We start from the raw sequence: 27,703 nt of genomic DNA, 5'->3' as shown, positions 1-27,703 counted from the left end.
TTGAAAGTTCACACTGTACTCCCTAAATTTGTACAATTACTGTTAATCAAAAATTTTTAATGCTTTAAAAATATGGTAATATATAAAAATTTTAAAAAGCATCAGACTGCACATATCCTACAGCTTAAATTTTTCTCTGAAAATTTTGGTAGGATTTATTTATATCCATACCTGTCACTGAAGATCATTTATTTTCACAGATCTCTAGCAGGGACTGGAAAAATTCATCTATAAAGGGTCAGATAAATATTTTAGGCTTTGCTGCGAATGTTCTCATTTAAAAAGTTCTTCCTAAAGTTTGCTTAATTAATTCCTTATAAAGGTGTGTTAAAAATCTCTCTGTATAATAATCTCTCTGTATAGTTTGATCTGGCTTTACTTTACACATTTTTTAAAAAATGCTGTAATTTTCAGGACTTATTTATCCCAGCATATTTTATCTCAGTTATTGCTTAATCTTTTTTAAAAGATTTATTTATTTACATGGAAATCAGAGTTACAGATTGGCAGAGGCAGAGAAAGAGAAAGAGGTCTTCCTTCTGCTGGTTTACTCCCCAAATGTCTGCAACAGCTGGAGCTGTGCCAGTCTGAAGCCAGGAGCAAGGAGCTTCCTCCAGGTCTCCCACGCAGGTTGCAGGGGCCCAAGCACTTGGGCCATCTTTACTGCTTTCCCAGGCCAAAGCAGAGAGCTAGATAAAAAATGGAGCAGCCGGGACTCTAACCGGCACTATGGGATGCCAGTACTGCAGGACGTGGATTTACCTAGTACGCCACAGCACCAGACCCCGCTTTACACGTTTTAAAGCTGTGTGTACAAATATGCTGGTTGATGACTGTCACATCTCTGTAGGGGTTGTGCTCTAGACTGTAGTGGAGTGTTCCACATCCTCTCTTCAGATGTTCTTTGCCTCTAGTTGAGTCTTGCCTTCTGTTAGTACTATTGTTCTCAGTGAGCTATATTTCAATACGTTTCTTTTCCAGTTCTATGTATGGCATAATTTTGAGGAGTGTCACTTGTAAGCAACATGACTATTTTTAAAATTACTTTGCAGGTGGATTTAATTCATCTCTGCTGTGGTGGTTAAAATCATGTGCCAGATCACCTGAGTCCTAATCTTTACTCTTCCATGCACCTGTGCAGGTCCCAGAGGAATTTCCTTATTTATCTATATCTCAGTCTTCTCAAGTATAAAAACTCTGAAAAGATAATTGGTTTTTCTTCAGATTGTATAAATCTTTGACCTTTTACTGAAAACTCCAAATATAATGTGAGTAACTCTTCATAGGGTTATTGTGGGCATTAAATGAGATAAAGTTCTTACAGTGCCTAGCTAGTGGAAATCATTTAGCATTTGTTACTTAAAATGTTTTGTTGTAATTATTAATAATATTAATTACCATTAACAAAATATAATATAATTTGCAATATTATGATCCTATATTATATTGATATTGGTTAAGAATATTATTTTTTCTCTATTTTTTAATAATTTGTACATTGTATTTCTCTTATTTTGTTTAAAATTTTTATGGCTTTATTAAGATGTAATTGATATACAGTTTGATGAGTTTCGACATAACTTTAAGACCACCAACAAATATAATTAACATTTCCATCTAACTGTGTGTTCTCAAATTCTATATGTCTACTTGGCATCCATTAATTACAGGGTCAAATAATGGTCAAGTTGTTGGCATTTCCCCTATGATCTACAGCCCATACTTTGAAGCAACTCCTTACCTAACTCTCACATACCAAGCTAATATTTCCCCTACTCTAAACCAACCCAGGCCACATTGCGGGCAAATAGGGATAGACCCTATGCACCAAAGAGCATAAGATTCTTTAAACAGTGCCAAGTCTCTCACCTATCCTGCCTTGCCTTTGCCACAGATCACCAGTAAAGGCTTTCTCCTCCTCCTGCCCCTGACCAAACCTGATGCTTCGCATGTAACCCTGTGTGTTGTGTTTGCCCGATTCTCTTGGGAAATGTGATAAATTTTTCTTTCAATGGTATTGGCTTCTCTGTGTTGTTCCATTGAAATCCTATGAGTACACATCGATACAACCCCTAGAAGTTTTCTCATATCTTTTTACAATCCTTCTCTTCTTTCCTCTTTCACTGTCTAGACAAGTACTGGTTTATTTTCTGTCGGTATAGTGAATTTGTTCTAAAATTTTACATAAATAGAATCATTTTCCTGAATTCTTTCATTCAGAAGATTATTTTTTAATTCATTCATATCACTGTATATATCAATACTTTATTTCTTTTATTTTACTGGATAGTATTCCATGATATGGATATGTCATAATTTGTTGATTAATTCATCAGTTGGACATTTAGTTTGCTTCTGGTTATTATAAAATTGCTATGGATGTTCATATAAATGTTTTCATGTGGACATATGCTTTCATTTTTTGTTTGTGATAAATGATCAAGAGAAAAGTGATTGTGTTTTATGGTAGGAATATGGTTAACTTTTAGGGGAAAAAAAACATGATTTTCCAAAGTGGTTGTTTCATTTTACATTTCCACCATTAGTGTAAGAGAATTCTGTCTGCTTTGCACCCTTGCCAACATTTGGTGGTTAATCTTTATTTTTAGTGGTTACATAGCAATAATATAATAATATGTTATAATAATAAATATATTGTTTAGTAGTACCTTTGAAATAAAATGGCTATTTTTAAAGATAATTAATTAAAAGGACTTTAAAATATTATGTTTGCGCTTATCATTACTTTATGCTGCCACATCTATACTCAGGGTTCACTTTACCTAAGCTGCTGCTTCTCTTTTGGGAAATACTTTTGGGATCTTCTGAAAGAACCCATAGATTATGGACATTCAAAACACTGTTAAATAGAAATGGCTCTAATATCTGATGATTTCCATTATTCTCTATATTGTAGAGAATACAAGGGCAAGAATGTCTCTTCTGTTTTTAATGCTCTAATTGTTGATGCTTAGTATTTTGTGTCATACAAAGCAGTATCCAGAAAGATGTATGCAGTTTGCTTTGTAAGCAAGAAGTCCTCTTTTTATTGGGAAGAAACACTGAAGAAGACTCCCCTGTCACTTATATCAGATGAATCTCTCAATTTCTTGTAGCTGTAATATGGATACATTTATTAGTTCAGGATTCACAAAGTACACAAGGAAAGATGCTGGAATCCTTTAAACATATAAGGATGTTGGGTCACTTGACACAACCAGTTTGACCAGTAAGATCCCATAAAATGGTTATAGCAGGCGGAGTGTATGATCAGAAAGGGCCACAAGCTGATCTGTGCCAGAGCTTGCTACAATGAGCCCAACTCTGAACGATATTGTATCTTCTCTACAGAGAAGTGGGACATTTATCAATTCTTTAATTGTGGCTTTGACGATTGGTGGGCAACAATTGTTCTCCTCTTACACGTTCAGATGCCCCTGTCAGGTTGGGAAGAATTTCTATTATGGTTCAGCTTTCCTTGTCTTTCCTGCCTTGATCCTTCTGATTGCTGGCTATGCTCTGAGAAGCCAAATGTGGACGATTACTACTGAATATTGCTGCAGCTGTGCCTCTTCACAACGGACAGTCACCCCCCTGGAGCGCAAGCTGGCCTGCCTTAGGTTCTTCAGCATCACTGGGAGGGCACTTATTGCTCCATTAACGTGGCTGGCAGTGACCCTGCTGAGAGGTACCTACTATGAATGTGCAGCAAGTGAGTTTGCATCTGTGGACCAGTACCCAGTGTTTAATAATGTCACTGCCGGCAAACGAGAAGAGATGCTAGCTGGGTTTCCATGCTGCAAATCAGCTCCTTCTGATGTGACCCAAGTAAGAGATGAAGTAGTTCTTCTGCATAGATACCAATCACAGGTAAGTTTCTGATATTTTTTCCTGGTATGCTATCCCATACTAAGTACAGTCACTAGAAACATTTGTGCTGCTTCATATTGTCTGATTATAGAACATCGACTAGATACCATTCTTCCAAATGAGTTTTAGTGGGTGGCAGGAGTTAGGATATTGGGTTTGGGAGTCAAAAGACCAGGGTTTGAGTCTTGTTTTGCCACTTAGTAGCCTGCAAAACCTTGAGTAAGTTATGTAGCTTATCCATGTTTCACTTTTGTCAGCAATAAAATGGGATATTAATAGTACCTATCTCAAAAGTTTACTGTGAGAAATAAATGGGCTAATATATCTAAAGCGCTCAGTACTTGGTCTAGAATCTCTATTTGAAAAATTAATTGTACTTAATAATTATTAATATAAGTATTACTATATTACTAAGTCACATATTGTTACAAATGTACGTATGCATTCTTATGTACAAAATTCTATAAATTTATATAAAATTATATGAATTTAATTATGACTAAAAAAAAAACACCCCAAAGGTGATCCTGAGCAGGTTTGTGTCAGAATGTGGTGTGGTATGGGGGAAATCTTGAATCTACCATGCTTACAGGTTAAATTTTGGCAGTGAAATTGTGTGTGTTTTCAGTAGGGTCAGAGCCATTGGCTTTCATCACCTTCTCCAAAAGATTTGAGGGAAAACATTTTCAAACCACTGCAATACAGTAAAAGCACATCATTTTTAAAAAGTACTTACTGCAGTGGCTGATGCCATGGCGCACTAGGTTAATCCTCTGCCTGCGGCGCCAACATCCCATATGGGCCAGTTCTAGTCCTGGTTGCTCCTCTTCCAGTCCAGCTCTCTGCTGTGGCCCGGGAGTGCAGTGGAGGATGGCCCAAGTCCTTGGGCCCTGCACCTGCATGGGAGACCAGGAGGAAGCACCTGGCTCCTGGCTTCAGATTGGCGCAGTTCTGGCCATTTGGGGAGTGAACTAACGGAAGGAAGACCTTGCTCTCTGTCTCTCTCTCACTGTCTATAACTCTATCTGTCAAAAAAAAAAAAAAAAAGCACTAAAATCTGGAGTCCACTCTACCTAATCCCTTCTTCCAGACTTTAAAAAAAAGTACTTACTGCAAAGACATAAAGACATAGATAATTTTTGACGTGTAGCCTTTAGTTATTAAAATTTAGATATCTGGTTGAAAAATTACTATCAGGACATAATATTGAAGGATGACACTATGGCCCAATTTAATACATGTTTAAAATCTCTTTGGATATGGTTTACTCAATCTTTAAATACCATCTATAAAGCTCAGGCAGAGGATCCATGTGAAGATATTAGAAAATTCAAAAATGTCAACAGAATATTATAACTTTCAAATATGTTCTTTATAATGAAAACCTAATATGTAATATAAAATTATATGATTTTCTTTAGGACAAAATAAAATCTTAGTAAATTCTTACAAGGCTTATATGAAAAGACAGTTTTATAGTTCTGAGTACAATCACCACTAGATTTCTTGGTTTTGTGACTATATATACAGAGTTCTTTATCATTTATTATATAAATAGTCACATCTTAACTAACTCTCATAATACTGACAGATATTATTAACTTCATTTTACAGAAGAGTAAATACAAACTCAGAGTTTATTTAACTTGTATAAGTTCACAGAATATGTAGCTGATCAAGATAGTTAAAGATCATTCCATGCTACCAGGCTGCCTTCTGCAACTATCTGGAACCTCAGTTTCATCTGAAGAATATACATTGTTTTCCAGTTGAGTTTTTCTGGGTTAACCACAAGCTCTATGAGGTTCACTTCTCTTCATTGCCCATGATCTATTTTAAAATACCTTCCTGACAGTAGTTTTACCCCAACTTCAATCTACCTTTTACACACATGGCAGAAGCATTTTTCGATGCCATTTTGATGATGAGATCTCCTCCCCTCCTATACAACCCTTCCATGATTTCCTACCAACCTAAGCAAAACTGAAATTCCTTGGAATGACATACTAGGTCCTTCGATACCTAGCTTGACCACTTTTCCACCTGACTTCTATGATCATGATTCCAAGTTTCTAGAAGTTCTTCCAATTTTTTTTCATGCTCTTATCTATCTTCTTCCTTTATTAGAATGCTCTTCAATATCTTGCATCTGGTGAAAGTTTTTTTTAAATATTTATTTATTTATTTGAAAGGCAGAGCTACACAGAGAGAGAAGGAGAGGCATAGAGAGAGAGGTCCTCCATCTGCTGGTTAACTCTCCAGTTGGCTGCAATGGTTGGAGCTGCACCGATCTGAAGCCAGGAGCCAGGAGCCAGGAGCTTCTTCTGGGTCTCCCAGATGGGTGCAGGGGCTCAACGACTTGGCTTGTCTTCTACTGCTTTCCCAGGCCATAGCACAGAGGTGGATCAGAAGTGGAGCAGCTGGGACTAGAACCAGTGCCCATATCGGATGCCGGCACTGCAGGCGGCATCTTTACCTGCTGTACCACAGCGCTGGCTTTTAAAGTTTTTAATAATATGAGTATCATTCTCATTCAGAAATATTCCCTGATACTTTCTCTCTAATGAGTTCATTTCTCTTTTATTATGCTTCCTCAGATACTGTATTTCCCTATATCAAAAACTATCATGTTGAGGCCGGCGCCGTGGCTCAATAGGCTAATCCTCCACCTTGCGGCGTCAGCACACCGGGTTCTAGTCCCAGTCGGGGCGCCGGATTCTGTCCCGGTTGCCACTCTTCCAGGCCAGCTCTCTGCTGTGGCCCGGGAGTGCAGTGGAGGATGGCCCAAGTCCTTGGGCCCTGCACCCCATGGGAGACCAGGAGAAGCATCTGGCTCCTGCCTTCGGATCAGCGTGATGTGCCAGCCGCAGCACGCTGGCCGCGGCAGCCATTGGAGGGTGAACCAATGGCAAAAGGAAGACCTTTCTCTCTGTCTCTCTCTCACTGTCCACTCTGCCTGTCAAAAAAAAACAAAAACAAAAACAAAAAAACCTATCATGTTGTACCACATTTCTTAGCTAATGTTCTTTTACTTCCATTTTCAGGCCTACAGATGATGGTAAAAACCAATTCCTATCTGAGTCCACATTACTATGCACCATGTACTACCCATGGTGAGAGATCAACCTGAAACTCAATAAATAATATTTGATGGACATCTAAGATAGCCTTTGTTCTGCTGCGTTGGCCTCTATTAAGCTAAAATTATAATAAACATCATTTTGCATGTTTTAGTGTCCACAGAGCACAACTGTCTCACTACACACTGATAACACCAGGCTTGTTGGTGAATCACAAGATGCAGAAGAGGCATATACTACCCAAACAGGCTACACGCTGTTGGCTTTCCTAAATGTGTGTGACTTGCCTCTCATTTTATGTAACATCTGCTGAAAATGGAAGAAATAATAATTAAAACAAAAAATGGATTCTAAGAATAGGAAAGCCATTTACATCAGTTTTTTTAAAGGTTTATTTATTTGAAAGGCAGGGTTGCAGGGAGAGAGAGAGAGAGAGAGAGAGAGAGAGAGAGAGAGAAGGTCTTCCATCTGCTGCTTCACTCCCCAAATGGCCACAATGGCTGGAGCTGTGCTGATCCGAAGCCAGGAGCCAGGAGCCAGGAGCCAGAAGCTTCTTCTGGGTCTCCCACTCTGGTGCAGTGGCCCAAGGACTTGGGCCATCCTCTGCTGCTTTCCGAGGCCATAGCAGAGAGCGGCATCGGAAGAGGAGCAGCCGGGTCTCGAACCGGCACCCATATGGGATGCCAGCATTGCAGGCAGCAGCTTTAGCAGTTATGCACAATGCTGGCCCCTTACATCAGTTTCAAAAGGCATACATTGGGGCTGGTGCTGAGCTGTAGTGGGTAAAGCTGCCGCCTGCAGTGTTGGCATCTCATGTGGGTGCCAGTTCTAGTCCCAGCTGCTTCACTTTTGATCCAGCTCTCTGCTATGGCCAGGGAAAGCAGTAGAAAATGGCCCAAGTCCTTGAGTCCCTGCACCCACGTGGGAGACCCAGATGAAGCTCCTGGCTCCTGGCTTCAGACTGGCGCAGCTCCGGTTGTTGCCACCAATTGGGGAGTGAATTAGGGGATGGAAGACCTCTCTCTCTATCTCTCCTCTCTGTGTAACTCTGACTTTCAAATAAATAAATCTTCTGTAAAAAATAAAAGGCATACACTAAATAGTCTTAAATAAAAACTATTTCATTTTCCTTTCAAAGGAAAATGAACTTCAAAACTGGCCAGCAAATGACTGTTTGAGGAGAAAGTAAATGAAAAGGAAAACGAGATACTACGTGACACACCGACTATATCATCAGTACTACATTTAGAGACATGGGTCTACTCACTGACTTTCTTCATTGGTTGCAAGATAATAGGAAAGAGCAACTCAGGAAAAAATCCCAATGAATATTTACTGGTACATCATTGAAGATACCATAGGAGGCTACCATTATTATCCATCATATCATCATTTCTTCCACCATCATTATCAAATATTTGTTAAACCTCCAAAGAATGCATGGACCTGTACCTGATAGCTGAGAGTACCATAGAGTCATAAGCGAAGAAAATCATTTATATATCTTATGCAAGGTTAATTGGTGGGTTACAGCATCTGTCATTCAAGAACAATACTTAGATCCATTCCAATGTAACTGGCCAAATTTCTTTGTGATCCAAAGACCAAGTTGAAATATCTGAGCCTATACCTTCCAGTAGACCTGTTTTTACAACAGTGATCAGAATTTTACTAATATATTAAGATATGGACAAAGAAATTTGTTATCCACATTTTAGGTCTTAGTTTTGTTGGAACTTCTCCAAATATGGGTGTTTCTCAAATATTTGATATATTGATGCTTTCTGTTTTTCTTTCTAATCGTTATGTGAAGATGCTCGGCTGGATTTTGATCACCTTGACATTCATCGCTGTCCTTATCTCTCGCTGTTTGATGAGGTGCTGCTCACCCCTCACCTCTCTGCAGCATTGCTACTGGACGAACCACCTCCAAAATGAGAGAGAGCTCTTTGAAGAAGCTGCAAAGCAGCACTCCCGGCTCCTCATCTCGCAGCGCATAGAGAAACTATTTGGCTTTGCTCCTGGGAGTGAAGATGTCAAACATGTCCGCATTCCTTCATGTCAGGACTGGAGAGAGATTTCAGCACCCAGTTTTCTAGGCATGGGTGATGACTTGCAAGGCCACTATAGCATCCTTGGAGACAGGGTGGTTGAGGAAAATGACGAAGACCGGTCAGGGGGTATTGAATTAAAGCCTTGATTATAAAGCACATCTCACAATTCAGGTTGCTTAACATATTTGATTTTACAATGATGAAGTTTCAATGTAATCTCTTCATCTTTTCTCCTTCTTTGATATTTGTTACATAGCTCCATCCAAAATCAATTTATCTGAAAATTGTCCCAATCTCTCCCTCTGAAATTTCACTGATTGTCTGGTAATGACTACAATATCATATTGGCCTAAGAAAAAACAACTGAGAATTTGAAGTCTTATTGACATCTGTATCTTGGTTCTTTTACTTAGTAGATATGTTAAAATTAATATTTCTGGGTGCCATTTTGTCATCTGTACATAGTAGCTACCTCTTAGAGCTGTTGTGAGGATTAATGTGAAAATACAAACTAAGTGTTCAGCCCAGTGCCTTTCATAAGTTCTATTAAAATCACTTTATCTCTTCCTCTTTGTGTTCGGTGTCTTCTATCATTTTTTTTCCTACTTGTAATTCTGATTATCTCTATTTGTACCTCCGCGTAATATCCAAGAACATTTAAGTTTGTTTCTTTTGGAAGAAAAAAAAAAGCACTGAATTTGATTCTGAGTTTTCTCTAAAGACATTTATCTCAATTCCATTTTTAAAAGATTGTTAATGAACTGATCTTTTTTCAAATGAGCAAGGAAAGCTATTCCAGTTTGTACACTAAATCTATACTCAGTATTAATGTGGTATTACAGAAGGGCATTAAAGACAAAACAGAAGTGTGTTGTTGAAGGCAACCAAAATCATAGTTTCAGTCTGGTATAAATGAACTCTGTGATCATGGAAGGGCACATCCACTTGGTTCTATAAGTTCTCCTCCAGCTCTAAAATTTCATGGCTCTATTTATCTGAGAATTTTAGAAATTCCTTTCTGCAAGGAAACAGTAGTTAAATGAACACCTTACATCATGCTCAGAATTAGTTTATTAGTTTTCAGGAACTATACCACAGTAAAGATGCCTCAATAAGATTTCAATTTATAGCAAAATCAAAGAACATGCAAAGCTTTGTAGTACATAATCAAGAAGAAGATTAATAGTTCTTTATACCTGGACACTAGGTGACTTTGTTTCTATTAGTTTCTGAAACCCTTTTTATATCACATTCTTTCAAACTGACATATACAGGTTATGTTTGGAGCCAACTGAACATGATCTTCCACTGTAGCTTTCTGGCCAAGGATTTTAAGTATTCCTTGGCTCTTCTACATGTTTTCAAAGTATTTTATAGCACCCATGTGAACATTTAAAGGATAGTACACATCCTTGTGATGTGTGTTATACAGTGTATATTACACATTTCACATCAAATACATTGAATTTATTTTTTGTCTATTCTTTTATTACACAGGAAGTTAGACAAAACTTTTCCATTTAGAACATGTCATTTCCTCCCCTTTATGTTTAATGGATTTATGTAATTATATAACATATAATTAAAATCAATTATGTGCTGATACTATCTTATATTTTGCTACCAAATGCTTTTGGCTACCACATCAAATTCTGTGGCTTGGCAAATAGAGACTTGCATATTTCTTGAGTTTAATTTTGTCAGTTCCTTCATTTCCCCTCTACAATCTAAGTTGCCTCTTTCCCAAGGGAGAAAGAAAAACCCAAGGTCAAGATGCATTCCTTTTTATTTACAGAATCACTTATATTCTGTCATCCTCCTTTTCTGTTCTCAGTCTTGACTCTCATTAACAAACACCCATAATATGTGATTGTAATAAAAACTAACAATATGATTTTACTATGTGTTTTCATTCTCTGGTTTGTAGCACAGAAGGAAATCACATTGACTGACCCTTCAGTTTGAAGTGGCATAGCCAACCCAAGACCTTTTGAATGCAGGACTAGGTGGCTACTTGCCACCTAGAAAATATAATATATAGAGATAAAACTTTAGTTTATAAATAAAGTCTACCAAAATGTAGTACTGGTCAACAAAGGACAGATCTTGGAAGGCAGAGGAGAGTAGACAGCTCTGCACCTGGTTTTTTGTGCTGAGGGGTTGTGCATCCATAAATATGACCATTCTATTGAAAAGTAATGGATGGTATCTCCAGGGAAGCAAAATATATTACCTCTGACCTGAATTATTTTCCCATACTAACCACCAAAGACAATTTTTAATCTCAGTAAAACAGGTTTTAAGAAAATAGTCTGGCGCCACGGCTCACTAGGCTAATCCTCCACCTTGTGGCGCCGGCACACTGGGTTCTAGTCCCAGTCGGGGCACCAGATTCTGTCCCGGTTGCCCCTCTTCCAGGCCAGCTCTCTGCTGTGGCCCGGAAGTGCAGTGGAGGATGGCCCAAGTGCTTGGGCCCTGCACCCCATGGGAGACCAGGAGAAGCACCTGGCTCCTGGCTTCGGATCAGCGTGGTGCGCCGGCTGCAGCTCGCCGGCCGCGGCGGCCATTGGAGGGTGAACCAACGGCAAAGGAAGACCTTTCTCTCTGTCTCTCTCACTGTCTCACTGTCCACGCTGCCTGTCAAAAAAAAAAAAAAAAAAAAAAAGTAATAGTTTGGCTTCCTCTGCTGCCACCCACTGGCCCAGACAGGTATCTGCAGACCCATCTGTAGAAGGGGGTGATGGTTAATGACAGTAAAAACAATATGGAGCTAACTATACTGTAGCTACTTTCAACAAAGTGAAAAATAAAGTCACAAATTAAAAAATAATTTTCTGAAATGATATTAAATAATGTAGGAAACGTGAAAGAATTCTGTAAAGTTCTAGGCCTATGAAATATTTTCCTATTTATATAATCATATTGTTAGATAAATGATGAATCATGAGTTGTATTGGAATATAAGCCTATCTAATATCGATGAAGCAAGTTCCTCCATTTTTTTCGTGAAGTAATGGAGACACAGAGAAGCGATGTGCCAAAGGTCACTTACACGTAAGTTATGAAGTTTGAATATAGCACTGGAATGACTTCTGAGCCTGCACTACATGTCTCTGTGCTAGACTATAGCAATGGAGGCAGCTTACCAACCTTCCAGGGCCTTACAGGTGTTAGGAGGGTTCTCCTCACATTCCTGTCAATGAATAACTGGAAGTCTGACAAGGAGGTGCCTTATCACATGAGTCCCACTATCCACCTGAAATGTACCTGCATACATAAGGGCCCATTTTCAAGGCATAGTGCTTCTTAGAAAACCAGCTTTTCTCACTGGGGCATAATTTTTGGACCCAATCTACCGAAGAACTGATTTCATTAGCCACAGACTAACTGCAAGCCTGCTTTGGAGTTTCAAGTGTTCTCTTTCTTATGCAGGGCACAGGCAAGATACTGCTATAAGACTCATAGAATGGCGGATGTCCTAAATAGCACTCTGGCCTCAGAATCAGCCCTAAAGGCACTCGGATCTGGCTGAAAAGCCCATGAGAGTATTTCAGGCATGGAAAGCCAAGACACTCTGGCAAAAAGATCTCTGTGAGTGAGATCCCAGTGGAAAGAACAGGTCTTCAAAGAGGGAGGTGCCTTTCTCTGAAGGGAGGAGAGAACCTCCACTTTGACTATGACCGTGTCTAAACAAGATAAGAGTCGGAGAACTCAAGGGGCTTCCATAGCCTTGGAAACTCATGACTGGTGCATAGGGAGATTACTGATGCCATAAACAGGAGTGTCAATTTGTAAAGTCAACAACAGGAGTCACTGTGCACTTACTCCTCATGTAGGATCTCTGTCCTTAATGTGCTGTACATTGAGGCTTAATGCTATAACGAGTACTCAAACAGTATATTTCACTTTGTGTTTCTATGGGGGTGCAAACGATTGAAATCTTTACTTAATGTACACTAAACTGATCTTCTGTAAAAAAAAAAAAAAAAAAAAGAAATTATCAATTCCCAACTTGACTCTCACTGGGATTAAACATGACAATAGGTCTGATCTGATTTCATCATCATTTTAAAAAAAAATCATCTATTATTTTTCACTTTATGTTTCTGTGTGGGAGCAAACTGTTGAAATCCTTACTTAAGGTATACTAAGCTGATCTTCTGTATATTAAGATAATCGAAAATGAATCGTGATGTGAATGGAAGGGGAGAGGGAGTGGGAAAGGGGAGGGTTGTGGGTGGGAGGGACGGTATGGGGGGGGGAGCCATTGTAACCCATGAGTCGTACTTTGGAAATTTATATTCATTAAATAAAGGATAAAAAAAAAAGATACTGCTATAAATGGTGAGTCTGTTTTTGGTGGACCATAGTTATGAAGGGCCAACACAGGGATCAGGAAAACACATTCACTAACCATTCATCTTGTATAAACCGTGTCTTGATGTATCTTGAGAAAGATCCAATCCACCATTGTGAACTTTGAAGATAGAGGAAATAACAAGCTGAGGAATAAGCCCAGACCCTAGAAACTAGAAAAGGTAAGGAAATGGACTCTCTCTAAAAGCCCGAGGAGGTGCACAGCCTGCTGACACCTTTACTGCCCACAGAACAGTAAGAACTATACTCAGGAATTTCCGAAAGTTCTAGGAAGCATGAAATTAAAAGATACTTTTATTTTATTGCAAGATTTTTAAAAATCCATGGAATTTTTTTCATAATATGTGTTTTATCTGAGCTTTCTGAGGACCCCTGGCATACTGTCCTTAGAGTTATAAAACTATGATAAACTTGCATGATTATAAGCTACTAAATTTGTGGTCATTTCTTACAGAGACAATAGGACATTAATAAATATACCAATACACATCATGAGTTCATGAACCTGCAAGCTTATCAGTAATAACCTTTGGATTAAGACCTCTTCAAGGTCACTTATAGCACAACATCCTGTGATTCTATATGTGGTATGCTCCTCCCTAAGCAAAATTTTTGCTCTAGGAAAATAAATCTATAAGATAGTATTTTATAAACAAAACAAAGCGTGTTTCAATTTTTAAAGTGTATTGAGGGGCCAGCGCTGCGGCTCACTTGGCTAATCCTCCACCTGTGGCGCTGGCACCCCAGGTTCTAGTTCCAGTTGGGGCACCAGATTCTGTCCCGGTTGCTCCTCTTCCAGTCCAGCTCTCTGCTATGGCCCGGGAGTGCAGTGGAGGATGGCCCAACTGCTTGGGCTCTGTACCTGCATAGGAGATCAGGAGGAAACACCTGGCTCCTGGCTTCAGATTGGTGCAGCGTGCTGGCTGTAGTGGCCATCTGGGGAGTGAACCAACAGAAGGAAGACCTCTCTCTCTCTCTCTCTCTCACTGTCTAACTCTGCCTGTCAAAAAAAAAAAAAAAAAGTGTATTGAGGTGCAGAAAGAATAGCTGAATATAAACTTTCTTATAGCTGTTTCTTTTTAGGCTACAAATAAAATACTTGAATACATTTTTCTTGTATTGTTGCTAGCTAGTGGCATCAATAACTGTATACTATAAACTGTTTATTCTTTTAAGATTTATCTATTTGAAATGCAGAGTTACAGAGAGAGTGGGAGAGACACACAGAAGAGTTCTTGATCCTATGGTTCACTCCCTAAATGGCCACAAGGTCAGGGCTGGGCCAGGCCAAAGCCAGGAACCTGGAACTCCATCTGGGTTTCCCACATGGGTGCAGGAGTTGAGCATTCAGGTCATCTTCTATTGCTTTCTCAGGCCCATTATCAGGGAGCTGGATCAGAAGCAGAGCAGCTAGGACTCAAATAGGTACTCATATGGGATGCTGGAGTCATAGGCAGCAGGTTAATCCGCTGCACAACACTGATGTAGATATTTTTCAGCATTTAAGATGTGGAAAAGCAAATGTCAAAACAAACAAAATAGGAAACTGGGTTTATGTGTGCTTTACTAATTTATAGATTTCATAAATTCAGAGTAGCAGGCCTATTAGATAAGCTTATGCTTGTCATTCTTTCACCTTAAAGTGATTTGAATTTGATAAAGATGCCTCTAAAATAGTATGTTTAGTCCAATGATAATGTGGCAGAACTTATGAGGTCCGATGAGAAAGGTTTATATTTTGTAGGGAAGATAAAACCAAATGCAAAAACCACCTAAGCCATTACTGGCAGAGCTAGAATAATAATTTAGTGTGTAATTTCACACTGTCCCCCATTGGAGTGCCTGGCTTTTGAGCTCCTTCTCAGATACTTTCTGGGAAGTGCAGGGGTGGGGCATTTCTTCCCTTCCAAAGCTCTCTGATGGTCTTCCCCCAGCATGGGGAGTCCTGGGTGCCCCAATCAGAGCTGCCAACTCCCATATATATAGCTCCAGAGCTGGAGGGTCCTTATTAGAGTACCATGGAAGCCAGAATTATATTATTCCAATAGAAATCACAGAGCCATGATATTGTGTATAACAGTGTTGCTATTTTTTAAATGATGGTGAGAGGTACAAAATTAAACAGCAATAGTGCATTTGACAACAAAGAACATGAAGAGATGATTCTTAACTTGAATGTGAAGAAAGACTGCATGAATCTTACAGAGAATCTTTATGCACACTGATTAACAATAAGCAAATGCATAACTACTTTATTAAGTCTATTCTAAATCTTTTTTATTACACTAGGATTTTTTTTAAAAAGCATTCTTAATGAAGTAAAATAGTTCATTTAGAAATGACCTCACAAAAAATATTTGCCATTGGAATCATACATATCTTAGAAGAAGCTCTGACTTAACCCTTTACCATATTTTCCCAAATTGGTGACTTACATTTTAATTTTTAATTTTAATTCTCATATTCATTTCCCCCCATACATTTTAAGTAACTTATACTGCATTTCACTAACCCTATCCTCTTCCAAACCTCCCTTGCTCCTTCATTTTCTCTTTCGTCTCCAACCAGTTCCTTTTATTCTAAAGCAGAGGCTAGAGAGACAGACAGACAAAAAGATGGAGAAAGGAAAGTCAAAGGGAAGATCAAAATGGCCAAAATGGGAGAAAAGAAACATGTATACACTGTTTCTTGCCTGCTCACTTCATACTTTGTCCTTAAATGCAAGATAATATTGGAAATGTCCCCACTTAAAATTTGTGTTGGCCTTCCTTTGTTTTTGCTCAGAATTGAGGACCCACTTGTTATATGATTCAACATTAATATCAAGGCTGTTAAGAGTGGCAACTCCACTCATGGAAATATTCCTTTGGCTCTAACACCTTGGGTCAGAGAAATTAACTGCTAACTTTAAAGTCTAGTTCCATAAAACTGTTTCCAATATAAGTGTGATCTCGAAGAACCACAGGCTTTTATATCTGGAAACAATCTCAGAAATCATTTTTACACAATTTCTTGAATATATAAATGGGAAAGCTGGGACCCAAGAAAGTTGTTACTCAAATCTATATTGTAAATTAATTGCAAAACAGACCTACAACCTTGTATTAAAAACCTCGAATCCAGTACTTTTACATTCATTCATTCATTCAGCAAGTGAGTATTTTCTAGGTACCTACTCTGCTTTAGGGATTACCATCTAAGCTAAAATACAACTGTGACAATGATCCTTGCCCTCACAGCACTTAAATTCTACAAGAGGGAGAGACAGCATACATATAACTATTTCTAGTATAATGCTACAGTGGAAAAATAGGCTAGGGTAAAGGGGATGGGGAGTACTGAGAATTATTTGTAATTCTAAATTTTAAATAGGGTTGTGTAGCCTCATTGAAAAAGTGACATCTGATGAAAGTCTTGAAGGATATGAGGAATGAACCATGTGAGTATGGTAAGAGCATTCTAGGTAGAGGGGACAGCCTATGCAAAGACCTTAGGAGGAGAATTTGCTTTGCATTTTTGAGGAATGGGAAAGACACTGTGGCTGGAGCAGAGAACAGGCATCAGAGAGGGAGAGAAAATGTCAGACAGGGAACAGGAGCTGCAGGTCCTGAGGTTTAGGAGCCAGAGTCTACAGGGCCTGCATTGTAAAGACATGGGCCTCTCATCTGAGATTGGAGTTAGGAGGGGAGGAATTATGAGCAAAGGAGTGACAAGATCTGATTTACACAGTAACAGGATCACTTCCATTGCTGTTTTGCATCAGCATAGATGGCCAGAAAAGGGTACAAATGAGGTGTTAAACCAGAAGTTATTCGGGCAGGGTTCAGCCTGGAGGTTAAAACTCTGGTTAAGATACCAGTGTCTCATATCAGAGTACCTGAGTTCCATACCCGGCTCTGGCTCCTCACTCCAGCTTCCTAGTAACACATCCTGAGCGGCAGTGGTGATGGCTCAAGTCAATGGGCTTCTTCCACTCATGGGGGAGACCTGGATTGAGTTCCTGGCTCCTGGCTTCAGCTGCAGCTGGGGCCCTTGCAGGCCTTTGAGGAGTGAACCAGCAGATGGGAGCTCTGTCTTCTTACCTCTCAAATAAATACAAAAGGCAAATTAAAAAGATGCCCAGGGGCCGGAGCTGTGGCTCAGTAGGTTAAGCCTCCCACTTGTGGCACTAGCACCCCGAGTCTCGGCTGCTACACTTCTGATCCAGAGCCCTGCTGATGGCCTGGGAAAGCAGTGGAAGATGGCCCAAATGCTTGGACCCCTGAACCCACATGGGAGACCTGGGAGAAGCTCCTGACTCCTAGCTTTGGATTGGCCCAGCTCCGCCATTATGACCATTTGGAGAGTGAACCAGAGGATGAACCTCTCTACCTCTCTCTGTCTCTGCCTCTCTGACTGTAACTCTGCCTCTCAAATAAATAAATCTTAAAAAAAAAAAATTCCCGGATGGTGTTACTGAAATTCACCACCTAATTGCTCTCTTTTTTACAACCTATATCAAATCCTAACAGCTCTCTCTCTTTAAAATATATTCAAAATTCGATGACTACTTCACTACTATTATTGCTGCTCCAGTCCACATCACCATTCTTTTGCACAAATTATTCCTATATTTAGTCTCTACACTTCCAGATTCTGTCTCCCTTAAGTAAATTTTCATCACAATAACCAGTGTTGTCCCAAAAGTATGAAAATAGGGTCAGATTATCACTCTTTTGTTTCAACATTACAGTGATCTGATGTAAAACAAAGGGATGCAGGAGCCACAGGCGGCTGCTTAATCCTCTGTGTCACAACGCCGCCGGCCCCTAGAGCTTTCATGATTAAGGAGCATTTTATTTGAAAAGTGTTTCCCATATTAAATGAGTGAAACCAGCTTTAATACAGAAAACAAAAATTTTTTTGACTTAACATCATAATGTAACAAACATAGGTTCCTTTTTTATAAACAAAAGTACAAACCTAAAAAGTTCAAAAAATGTTCATCTGGGGCCTTTTGGGGCCTGCATTGTGATGTAGCAGGTATAGTCACTTCCTGCATCCCTGGGATCCTATATAGGCACTGTTTGGAGACCTGGCTGGTCCACATCCGATCCAGCTCCCTGTTACTGCACCTGGGAAAGCAGCAGCAGATGGCCCAAGTGCTTAGGCCCTTGCATCCACGTGGGAGACCCGGAGAAGCGCCTGGCTTTAATCTGGCCCATTGCTGATTGCTGTGGCCATTTGGGGAGTGAACCAGTGGATGGAAGATTTCTCTGTCTCTCGCCCTCTCTCTGTATCTCTTTCAAGTAAATAAATCTTTTAAAAAAAAATTAGTCTAAAACGTATTGCTTATTTAGCCACATTCTTAGCTTTTGCCATTATGGTTCTCTGACAATCTTTGCAATTCCTTCAGTGAACAGATGACAGACGCAAATACTTTATTTTCGTATGTGTCTTAAATGCATACATTTTGTGTATGCATCTACTTTGCATGTTATTTACACTGTTTGTTCTGAGAAGTGATTATCACCAAGTCCAAGGTACCGAACGCATATCAAAATTTACTGACATCTACATCTCCTTCATGGACTCACAGAAATAATCAGATATTTTAGGTCTACGTTCAGTGGCGCTGACTTCACAAAAGGCAGGCTGGAGACCTCGGGCCCAGGAGCAGCTTTCTCCGGTTCCCCTCGACTTAGCCCAGGGGCCCACCCTCCGGACTCGCCCGGCGCGGACACACAGCCTGGCTCAGCAGCTCCTACACTGGCCCCTGCCGCTCGCCCAACTCCCGTGGGCTGTCGGGCAACGTGCAGTCCAAGAAAAGCCCCAACACACGCGAACCCCACCACCAGCAGACACCACAGGGCTCGCCGCCTACGACTCCCTTTTCCGGCACTCGCCTCACCGCCCCGCCCAGGCGCGCGAGGCCGGCCGCCAGCCCGGACGCATCGAGCGAGGACGCCGGGCTCAGGGGCTTTTCACGCTCCGGCCCTACTACACCCAGGAGCCGGCCCTGGCTGTTCTTGGCGAATGCCTGACCGGAAGGTCCAAAGTCCCAGCAAACCCCGAGCTGACGTGAGGCAGGCGGCAAAGCGGCGCCCTTCCGGAGTAGGCAGATTAAATCGAACGCCGATTTGGGGAGCAAACGGAGGCCGGCTCTGGGCGGGTATCTCAGCTGGCCCGGCCTGGCTGTGGGCCCCAGGCCTCCCCGGCTGGGGCTCTGCGCCTGCGCTCGCCCGACGGCCGCCTGCCCTCCCTGCTCGGCCGCGCTCTCGCCTGCAGCGCGCCGCCTGGGTGTCTGCGAGATCCATGGGCGGACGCCGCGAGAGCCAGGATGACAGATTACGGCGAGGAACAGCGTAACGAGCTGGAGGCCCTGGAATCCATCTACCCTGACTCCTTCACAGGTGACTTTCGCGGCCGGGATCCCGAGGTGGAGTGAGGGCGGGCAGCCCTGGGCCTCCCGGGCTGGGGAGGAGAAAGGGGCGGCGAGGTGGTGCGGTCGCCTCGCCCGCCGCTCTCTCCAAGTTCTTCAGTTATCAGTAACTCAACGACTGTTTCGCCCTCCCCGTGGGTTCCCTGCAGTGTGAAAGTCCGGGTGACACCGGTGAGGTCCGCAGGGTGTCAGGCCTGGATTTGAGTCCCGAACACTTGCGTTGTTGTGTAACCCTCGGCAACCTCAGATTTGGTGGAATCCACGAAAAGACGGTGCCCCTGGATCAGTTTTCCAGGCACCGCAAGGGTGTTCGTTTCCACGTAGTCCCCTTTATTGAAGTAGGCGCTGTTTTTCATGCGATGGTGTTTTAAAGTTTGTGTGTGCGCTTCGCAGTTCCCCAGAATCAATTTTGGGAATCGCGTGGTCCCTGAAGTCTGTCGGCTTTCTGGTTTTTTTTTTTTTAAAATAGATATTCTAGCATTCTGCAGAGTGCCTGTTGAATGGTGTGGCCCACATTTCAGTTCCACTGTGGATTCATCCCTTGGTAACCTGGAAGGGAGAGTAGATGTCTCCTGGCCTGTGACGCCCCCCGCTACCAGCAAGGGAATGGAGGCTCAGGAAAAGTAAGCGGCTGTTCTGGGTCTTCCAGCGGGACTAGCACTGGGAGTTAGGTCCGGAAATCTTTCCTCTTCTTTCACCTCCCAGAGAGGGGGGACTTGCGCTCCTGTCCCAGCTGAGATGGCAAGGACCTGATTACTTGGTGGATTGGGCTGTCTAACGTAAAACATTAATGAGAAGTTCATCAGGTGTATTTTTAAGATTTTTCTATGTTAAACATGCTTCAAGTGATTCTGAAAATGCTATATGATAACTGTATTCGTGTCACTTATCTGAGATTTAAGAAGCAGTCTAGTAAATCCTATATGAGTGTGTAGACCTTAGCTTTGTAGGATGTAGGTTCCCCTCCCCTCCTTTGAGTGTAGTCCATCTTTGTTAGAATTCACAGTGTAAATTATGTTGCTTTCCCTCGTGCAATAGTCCTTCTCCCTTTGCTTGTTTAGTTTTTTCTTGGCTCCACCTTCTGTCCACTGCTTGCACCAGTAGCAGATTTTGTTCTGCTTTGCCAACAGGCAGATGTCTGTCAGTTTTCCCGATGGAGCGCCAGTGCTGTTCGTACTCTCTCTGACCTGAAGTACAGCTGAGAGAGGGGTTTGAGAGTGTCATTAACTGCGTGAGTGTATATGAAGTCTGGCTCCGTTTTCTGTCCTTGCTTCTTTGTCAATGTTTAAATAAATAAATCGATTGTAGGGCCTGTTGTTGGTTGTGCTCTTAATCATGATGATTGATTATTTCTTCTACTTTGGAGTTACAGCAAGTATGGACGCTGTAGGCACAGTCAAGAAGGCAGAGGATATGCTATTCTTTTCATCTCTTTGGATGTAACGGTATCCCTGATATAAGCATTTACAAAGGTGCTACATTTTAAACCTTCGAACAGCCTTGTGAATGTTTTAAATTGCACAGGGTGCTGGCAGCCCTGGTGTAGTTCAGCATGTGAAATTCTTGTCAGATACACAAATGCTTTGAGCATTCTGACCCAGGGTAATAAAGGATAGTTTATAAATCTTTTGATGCAATCAAGTATTCTGCAGTAACTCATGAGCCCATCTGTCTGTAATTCCTGGTAGCATCCCTACCAGCTTTGCAAAAAATTCAATTAAGATGTTTTGATTTCCAGTGCTTAGGGAACTTTGCCTTACTTGTGATTATGTTCATTAAAACACTTATTCAGGGAAAAGGCAAAGGACTTTGAAATGAGATGTTTCTGTGTTTAGTCGTAGGAAATTTTGGGGATTTGCCAAGTTTGCTGATTTATAGCCCTTTATGTTTCCATACTTTAATATTTTCATGCCGTGTTTAAGAAAGAGAGCTTGCTTGTATCAGTTTGCCAAAGAATACTAATTGGTAGTTTTCTAACTTCATTTCCAGCCACAGTTCTGGGTTTGGTATATGCTCACTGTTACTGTTGAAGGACATAGTATACTTTTTTTATTTTTTAATGAATGACTGAATGCTTGACAAAGAATCATTTGTTGAGTACACATCACCCCACATGGATGCTAAGGAGTCGGTCTATGAATCTTCTTTGCCTAATCTCAGAATTAATTGCTTGACTGTTTGCAAAGAACTCTTGGTCCAATCTTGCATTTTTGTGAATTATAACAAATCATAATATAATTTCTTCTTTTTGCCTGTTCTATTGCTTGATTACACATTGATCCAACCATCCTAACAAATAGCCTTAAAACTATAAACGAACTCTCCTAACACCACATTCTCCTTCAGTTGTGCTTCACTTGACAAGGTCCTGCTAAGGTAATCGAACCTGGTTGTTTCCATTTCTGTATCAAAATCGCTACCTGTGGGCATTTTGTTGGAAAAAATTGGTGGCATCAGGTCAACCATAGCCAAATTCCTTTAATTTTGTTTGCTTTACAAAGAGGGGTACATGATCCTCTATTTGCTGTATCAGTACCTCTTTATAACAGCTGTTTAAAGTTGTAATTGCATTCTTAGAGGGAGGAGGAAGTCATATTGTAAAAGCAGTTTTTCTAAAACAGTACTATTGGAAAGGACAAACATTCCCTAATGACCAAAGGAATTAATTAATTACTTAATTAATTTTTAAAGATTTATTTATTTATTTGAAAGTCAGAGTTACAGAGAGAGAGAGAGAGAGAGGTCTTCCATCCACTGGTTCATTCGCCAGTTGGCCACAATGGCCGGAGCTGTGCTGATCCGAAGCCAGGAGCCAGGAGCTTCCTCCCGGTCTCCCACACAGGTGCAGGGACCCAAGGACTTGCGCCATCTGCCTCTGTTTTCCCAGAGAGCTGGATTGGAAGTGGAGCAGCTGGGTCTTGAACCGGCGCCCATATGGGATGCTGGCACTGCAGGCGGTGGCTTTACCCGCTACGACACAGTGCCAGCCCCCAAAGGAATTTATTTTAATATAAGCTCTCCAGTTCTTTATGAAAACTTAAGATCGTTTGGATATCCTTTTAGAGTACTTTTTGGCACAGCTGCATCCATTTTTTTTTTTTTTTTTTTTGGTGACAAAATCCTTAGTTCTGTTTCATCATGATCTTCCTTATATTGCCTGACATCTCTTCCGCTCTTCGATTAGTCCTTTCGCTATGTCCAACAGCCTTACTCTTTTTCTCGAAAGCATTTTGATTCACTCATAATGGTGGAAGTCTGGTGTTTTTAATGGAGACTATCTTTTCTCTGCTTACCCCAGCTCCCAGTAATGCACTGGAAAGGGATTATTCCTTCATCAGAACTCAGGAATCATTCATTGTTTCAAACCCATTATATAACAACTTTCTAATCCTCATTTTAGTTATCACTCAATTTTGTACTTTTCTCAGCTATGACAGAAAAAAATAACATTGATATTTTAGAAAAGTAAAAGTTTATTGCCCTTGCACATAAAAAAGAGTTCTGACAGCGTCAGTCTAAAAGTTCCTCAGGGACCAGGCATCTTCTGAGTGAGCTCTCTGCCATCCCTAAGATGTGGTCTCTCATCCATGGTCAAGATGAGAGCAGCATCCCATTTCCAGGCAGGGTGATATATAAAGGAATGAAGAAAAAAGTGAAAGCAGTTTCTTTTTTTAACTTTTATTTAGTAAATATAAATTTCCAAAGTACAGTTTATGGATTACAATGGCTTCTCCTCCCCCATAACTTCCCTCCCACCCGCACCCCTCCCATCTCCCGCTCCCTCTCCCATTCCATTCACATCAAGATTCATTTTCAATTATCTTTATATACAGAAGATAAATTTAGTATATACTAAGTAAAGATTTCATCAGTTTGCACCACACAGAACATAAAGTGTAAAATATTATGTTCTGTGTAAAATACTGTTTGAGTACTAGTTATAGCATTAATTCACATTGGACAACACTTTAAGGACAGATCTCCCACATGAGGAATAAGTACACAGTGACTCCTGTTGTTGACTTAACAATTTGACATTCTTGTTTATGGCGTTAGTAATCTCCCTAGGCTCTAGTCATGAGTTTCCAAGGCTATGGTAGCCTTTTGAGTTTGCTGACTTCGATCTTACTCAGACAAGGTCATAGTCAAAGTGGAAGTTCTCTCCTCCCTGCAGAGAAAGGTACCTCCTTTGATGGCCCTGTTCTTTCAACTGGGATCTCACTCGCAGAGATCTTTCATTTAGGTCCTCTGGTTGTTTTGTTGTTGTTGTTGTGTTTTTTTTTTGCCAGAGTGTCTTGACTTTCCATGCCTAAAATACTCTCATGGACTCTTCAGCCATATCCGAATGCCTTAAGAGCTGATTCTGAGGCCAGAGTGCTGTTTAGGACATCTGCCATTCTATGAGTCTGCTGTGTATCTCGCTTCCCATGTTGCATCGTTCTCTCCGTTTTTTATTCTATCAGTTAGTATTCGCAGACACTAGTCTTGTTTGTGTGATCCCTTTGATTCTTAGACCTATCAGTGTGATCAATTGTGAACTGAAATTGATCACTTGGACTAGTGAGATGGCATTGGTACATGCCACCTTGATGGGATTGTATTGGAATCCCCTGGCATGATTCTAACTCCACCATTTGGGGCAAGTCCGATTGAGCATGTCCCAAATTGTACATCTCCTCCCTCTCGTGAAAGCAGTTTCTTAACGAACTTTGTTGGAAACTGCCAAAAGATGTATATCTGCTTTCATCTTGTGAGCTGGAGCTTAGTCCTTTGTTTAGGGCTAACTGGAATGGGAGTTGGTAATGGTTTTTATTCTCAGTGAAGGGAAGGGTGGGTTTGGGGGCACTATTAACAGTTTTCCCAGCTCCTTTTTCCTTGTTCACAGTTTTTTCTCTGTGGGCAGGATAGTGTAGTATCCTTGAACAAATTTCATGATCTTTCTAAGCCCCAGTTTCCATACCTATTTAATGAGAAATAAAATAACTGTACATAATTTGTAACTATTACACAAATATAGGGTGTTCTAGAAATCTACCATCTTAGTTGTTCATTCTTCTAATGTGGCTTCATAATTCCTTGTCTTTGCCAACTATTAGTTTTGATTTCCAGTTTATTCAGTTGCTTATGGGCATAGCCACACTATAGAAATACCATCTAAAAGTTTACTTTGTTATTTAAATATTTAATATTTACTAATTTATTTTAAAGGCAGAATGACAGAAAGGGAGAGATGTGTGGCAGGGGAGGTGGAGAATGAAAGATCAGTCTTCCATCTACTAGTTCACTCTCAAATGACCTCAAGGATTAAGAATGGGCCAGGCCAAAGCCGATATCCTGGAATTCCATCCAGGCCCTCCATGTAGGTGACAGGGCCCAAGTATGTGCGCTGTTTTCCACTGCTTTTCCAGGTATATTCAAGGAACCTGGATTGGAAGCAGAGCAGTTGGGTGGCATTGTATGTGGTGGCTTAACCCAGTGTGCTACAACACCAGACCTATCTAAAATCTTGACCTCCGAAGTTCCTCCTGTCTATGACCTTTGTGGCTCTGCTGTTCTTTTTCTTTTATTACTTTATTTATTTGAAAGACAGAGTTACAGAGAGGTAGAGACAGAGAGAGAGGTCTTCCATCCCCTGGTTCACTCCCCAGATGGCTGCAACGGCCAGAGCTGCGCTGATCCAAAGCCAGGAGCCAGGAGCTTCTTCCGGGTCTCCCACGTGGGTGCGGGGGCCCAAGGACTTGGGCCATCTTCTACTGCTTTCCCAGGTCATAGCAGAGAGCTGGATCAGAAGAGGAGCAGCCAGGACTAGAACCGGCATCCTTATGGGATTGCTGGTGCTTCAGGCCAGGGCTTTAACCCACTGCGTTGCAGCGCAGGCCCCCCTCTGCTGCTCTTTTCTTTACATGCTTTTACATGCTTCTCATTGTGCTTTCTCAGGGATTGATAGTTCATGAGCTTTTTGGTCCATCTGCCTCCCTATTCTAAATGGCTCCCAGTCAGGCAGTTCTTTGATACTGTTGGTAATATCCTCATGTTTTTTGTGTTTCCTGTGTTTCCTCATTTTCCCAAAAATTTGTATACATTTTTAGAGTTCAGTCTATTAGGAAAATAGATATCTGATAGGGAGAAGGGACATTCTGAATTGTTTTGGAGAACTGAGAGGTGATGAGGAGTTAACAAGTGAGTGAGACTGGGGAAAGGGTATTCAAGTAGGCCGCACAGCCTGTGCAGAAGCAGGTCTCTGAGGAATTGTATTTAAAGGACAGATGGCTTGGTATTGCTAGACATAGGTTGAGAAATTATAGTCGTGGTAAATGAGACCTGACAAATTAGCAGGGGCCAGATCACAGGGGTCCTTGTTAGGGATTTAGATGGAATCTTACAGGGCAATAGTTCATTGCCAAGTTTTCCCTCTATATAGAGCCATAATGTGTTCAGTGCACACTGCAGATCATGCCCTGTTAGATCCAGATCATGATAGTTGGGGTATTTTTGCAAATAAAATGGGCTTTAGGTTATGCAAATATTAAAGTGTGTGCCTATGGCTCCACCACTTTATTGCATCTGGTGCTAACACACTGTGTACAGGTAGAAAGCTGCCTCTGGAGGCTGATTATGTGATAAAGTCTGCTTCCTAGAAGCCTGAGACAAGAAACAGGGGGTAGAAATGGGGTGGGATGGGGTGAATCATCCTCTCCCTCTTGGAACTTGCCCCTCAATTTTCATAACACTGTTGTCTCTTGAGTTTGTTATTACCTCTCCTGGCTGCTGCTTTTAATCTCTGACAAGTTCTTCCTCTTTGTTCTTCAAATTGAGGGTTCTTTACAAAATCCTTACTGGCTTTTATTTCTTTGTGGTACATTTTCTCTTTCATGATCTAATTTAGTTGAATGGTTTTAACTCTCACCTTTCTGTAGATCATCCTCAACTGAATTAAAGTTCTCTTTAGCTGTGTTAGCTTGTTTTATTTTATGTTATTTTTTAAGATTTATTTATTTATTTGAAAGGTAGAGGTACAGAAAGAGAAGAGACCTGCAGGCTTTGGCCTGGCCCAGTGCTGGTCATTGCAACCATCTAGAGAGTGAACTAGTGGATAGAAGATCTCTCTGTCTCTCCTTCTCTTTCTTTAACTGACTGCTTTAAAGGAGAAGAAGTATGAAACACATCAAATATATTTTACACACATTTGTTAAAAAATATAGAAGGCCAATCATATTGAGGAAGCTTTGTTACACTGGCCATGTGGCATAGGTCTGCCTAAGACCTATTAGAATATGAGTCTAACGATTCTTTTATCTTTCTGGCAAGCATCTTTCTAGTAATCAGAGGTGATCATTATTGCTTCAAACACCTTAAACTTCCATTAAAATGAAGGTACTTGTATTGAATGTCTTATTGATAATATATATTTCTATGGCAGCTTCAGAAAGTTCCAGGTAGCAAGGGCCAAATAGTTTCCATGGTGACTTCTTCAGTAATCCCTTTCATTTCAGAAAGGGTCTTCAGAGCTACTGCAAGTCCTGCCAGTTGCCAGTGCTTACCAGCATGGAATAAGACAAAGGCTTTTCTCATAGGCTTAGCAGCCATCCTTCTATCTTGAAGTTTTTGTTTTTCCTTTTTTTTTTTTTTTTTTATAATTCAGATGGTTCTGGAAGCAGGTTTCTTTGTTATTTTTCTCCTTTCATGTTATTAGCTTAGTCCTTTCTTTGAGCTGTTTTTATTGAATTTCTAGATACCACCAGGTAGTGATCTGGGAGGTCACATAGAGATTTTATAGTGTTATTGAGGCAGAATAGAGGTTAAAGTATTAGATATCAGGGTGTAAATGGTATATAAAGCGTCTTCATTTATGTGAGTGCTGATTCACATGTCTTGCTTAATTGCATGCAATATGATATTTA

At 40.8% G+C, this 27,703-nt stretch overlaps 3 protein-coding genes across 12 annotated transcripts in view; 2 read left to right on the top strand and 1 right to left on the bottom strand.

Annotated features, from left to right (window-relative positions):
• TRAPPC3L (trafficking protein particle complex subunit 3L) overlaps positions 1–19,423 on the bottom strand; it is a 72,024-nt gene extending 52,601 nt beyond the window's left edge. For 2 of the 5 annotated variants that reach the window (XM_002714745.6, XM_089333761.1), the window contains exons 1-2: positions 18,958–19,423; positions 17,259–17,463 (exon numbers count right to left, since the gene is read on the bottom strand). The gene's annotated coding sequence lies outside the window, so the exon portion shown is untranslated. Of the gene's footprint in view, positions 1–17,258; positions 17,466–18,957 lie in introns of all 5 variants that reach the window. The other 3 variants (XM_089333758.1, XM_089333760.1, XM_089333759.1) reach the window with 3 other exon arrangements.
• On the top strand, positions 1,138–9,571 carry CALHM4 (calcium homeostasis modulator family member 4). The gene is made up of 2 exons (XM_002714747.4): positions 1,138–3,870; positions 8,764–9,571. Exons 1-2 carry the CDS (start codon positions 3,313–3,315, stop codon positions 9,148–9,150), a joined length of 945 nt encoding a protein of 314 aa, XP_002714793.1. The 5' UTR covers positions 1,138–3,312; the 3' UTR covers positions 9,151–9,571.
• Positions 19,424–19,594: 171 nt separating the features above from the next.
• RWDD1 (RWD domain containing 1) overlaps positions 19,595–27,703 on the top strand; it is a 35,210-nt gene continuing 27,101 nt past the window's right edge. For 2 of the 6 annotated variants that reach the window (XM_089333757.1, XM_089333756.1), the window contains exons 1-3: positions 19,595–19,773; positions 20,272–20,425; positions 20,933–21,033. Coding sequence is in view for 2 of the 6 variants with exons in the window: in XM_008263401.5 (XP_008261623.1) it covers positions 19,701–19,773 (73 nt within the window). In the remaining 4 variants the exon portion in view is untranslated. The remainder of the gene's footprint in view (positions 19,774–20,271; positions 20,426–20,932; positions 21,034–27,703) is intronic. The other 4 variants (XM_070073683.2, XM_089333755.1, XM_008263401.5 and 1 more) reach the window with 2 other exon arrangements.

The sequence above is a fragment of the Oryctolagus cuniculus genome, chromosome 5 (assembly GCF_051225735.1).
Source record: "Oryctolagus cuniculus isolate XC-2025 breed Fujian yellow rabbit chromosome 5, ASM5122573v1, whole genome shotgun sequence".
NCBI lineage: Eukaryota > Metazoa > Chordata > Mammalia > Lagomorpha > Leporidae > Oryctolagus > Oryctolagus cuniculus.
Note: the sequence above shows the minus strand (reverse complement) of the source record. Positions and strands in the feature narration are given on the sequence as shown.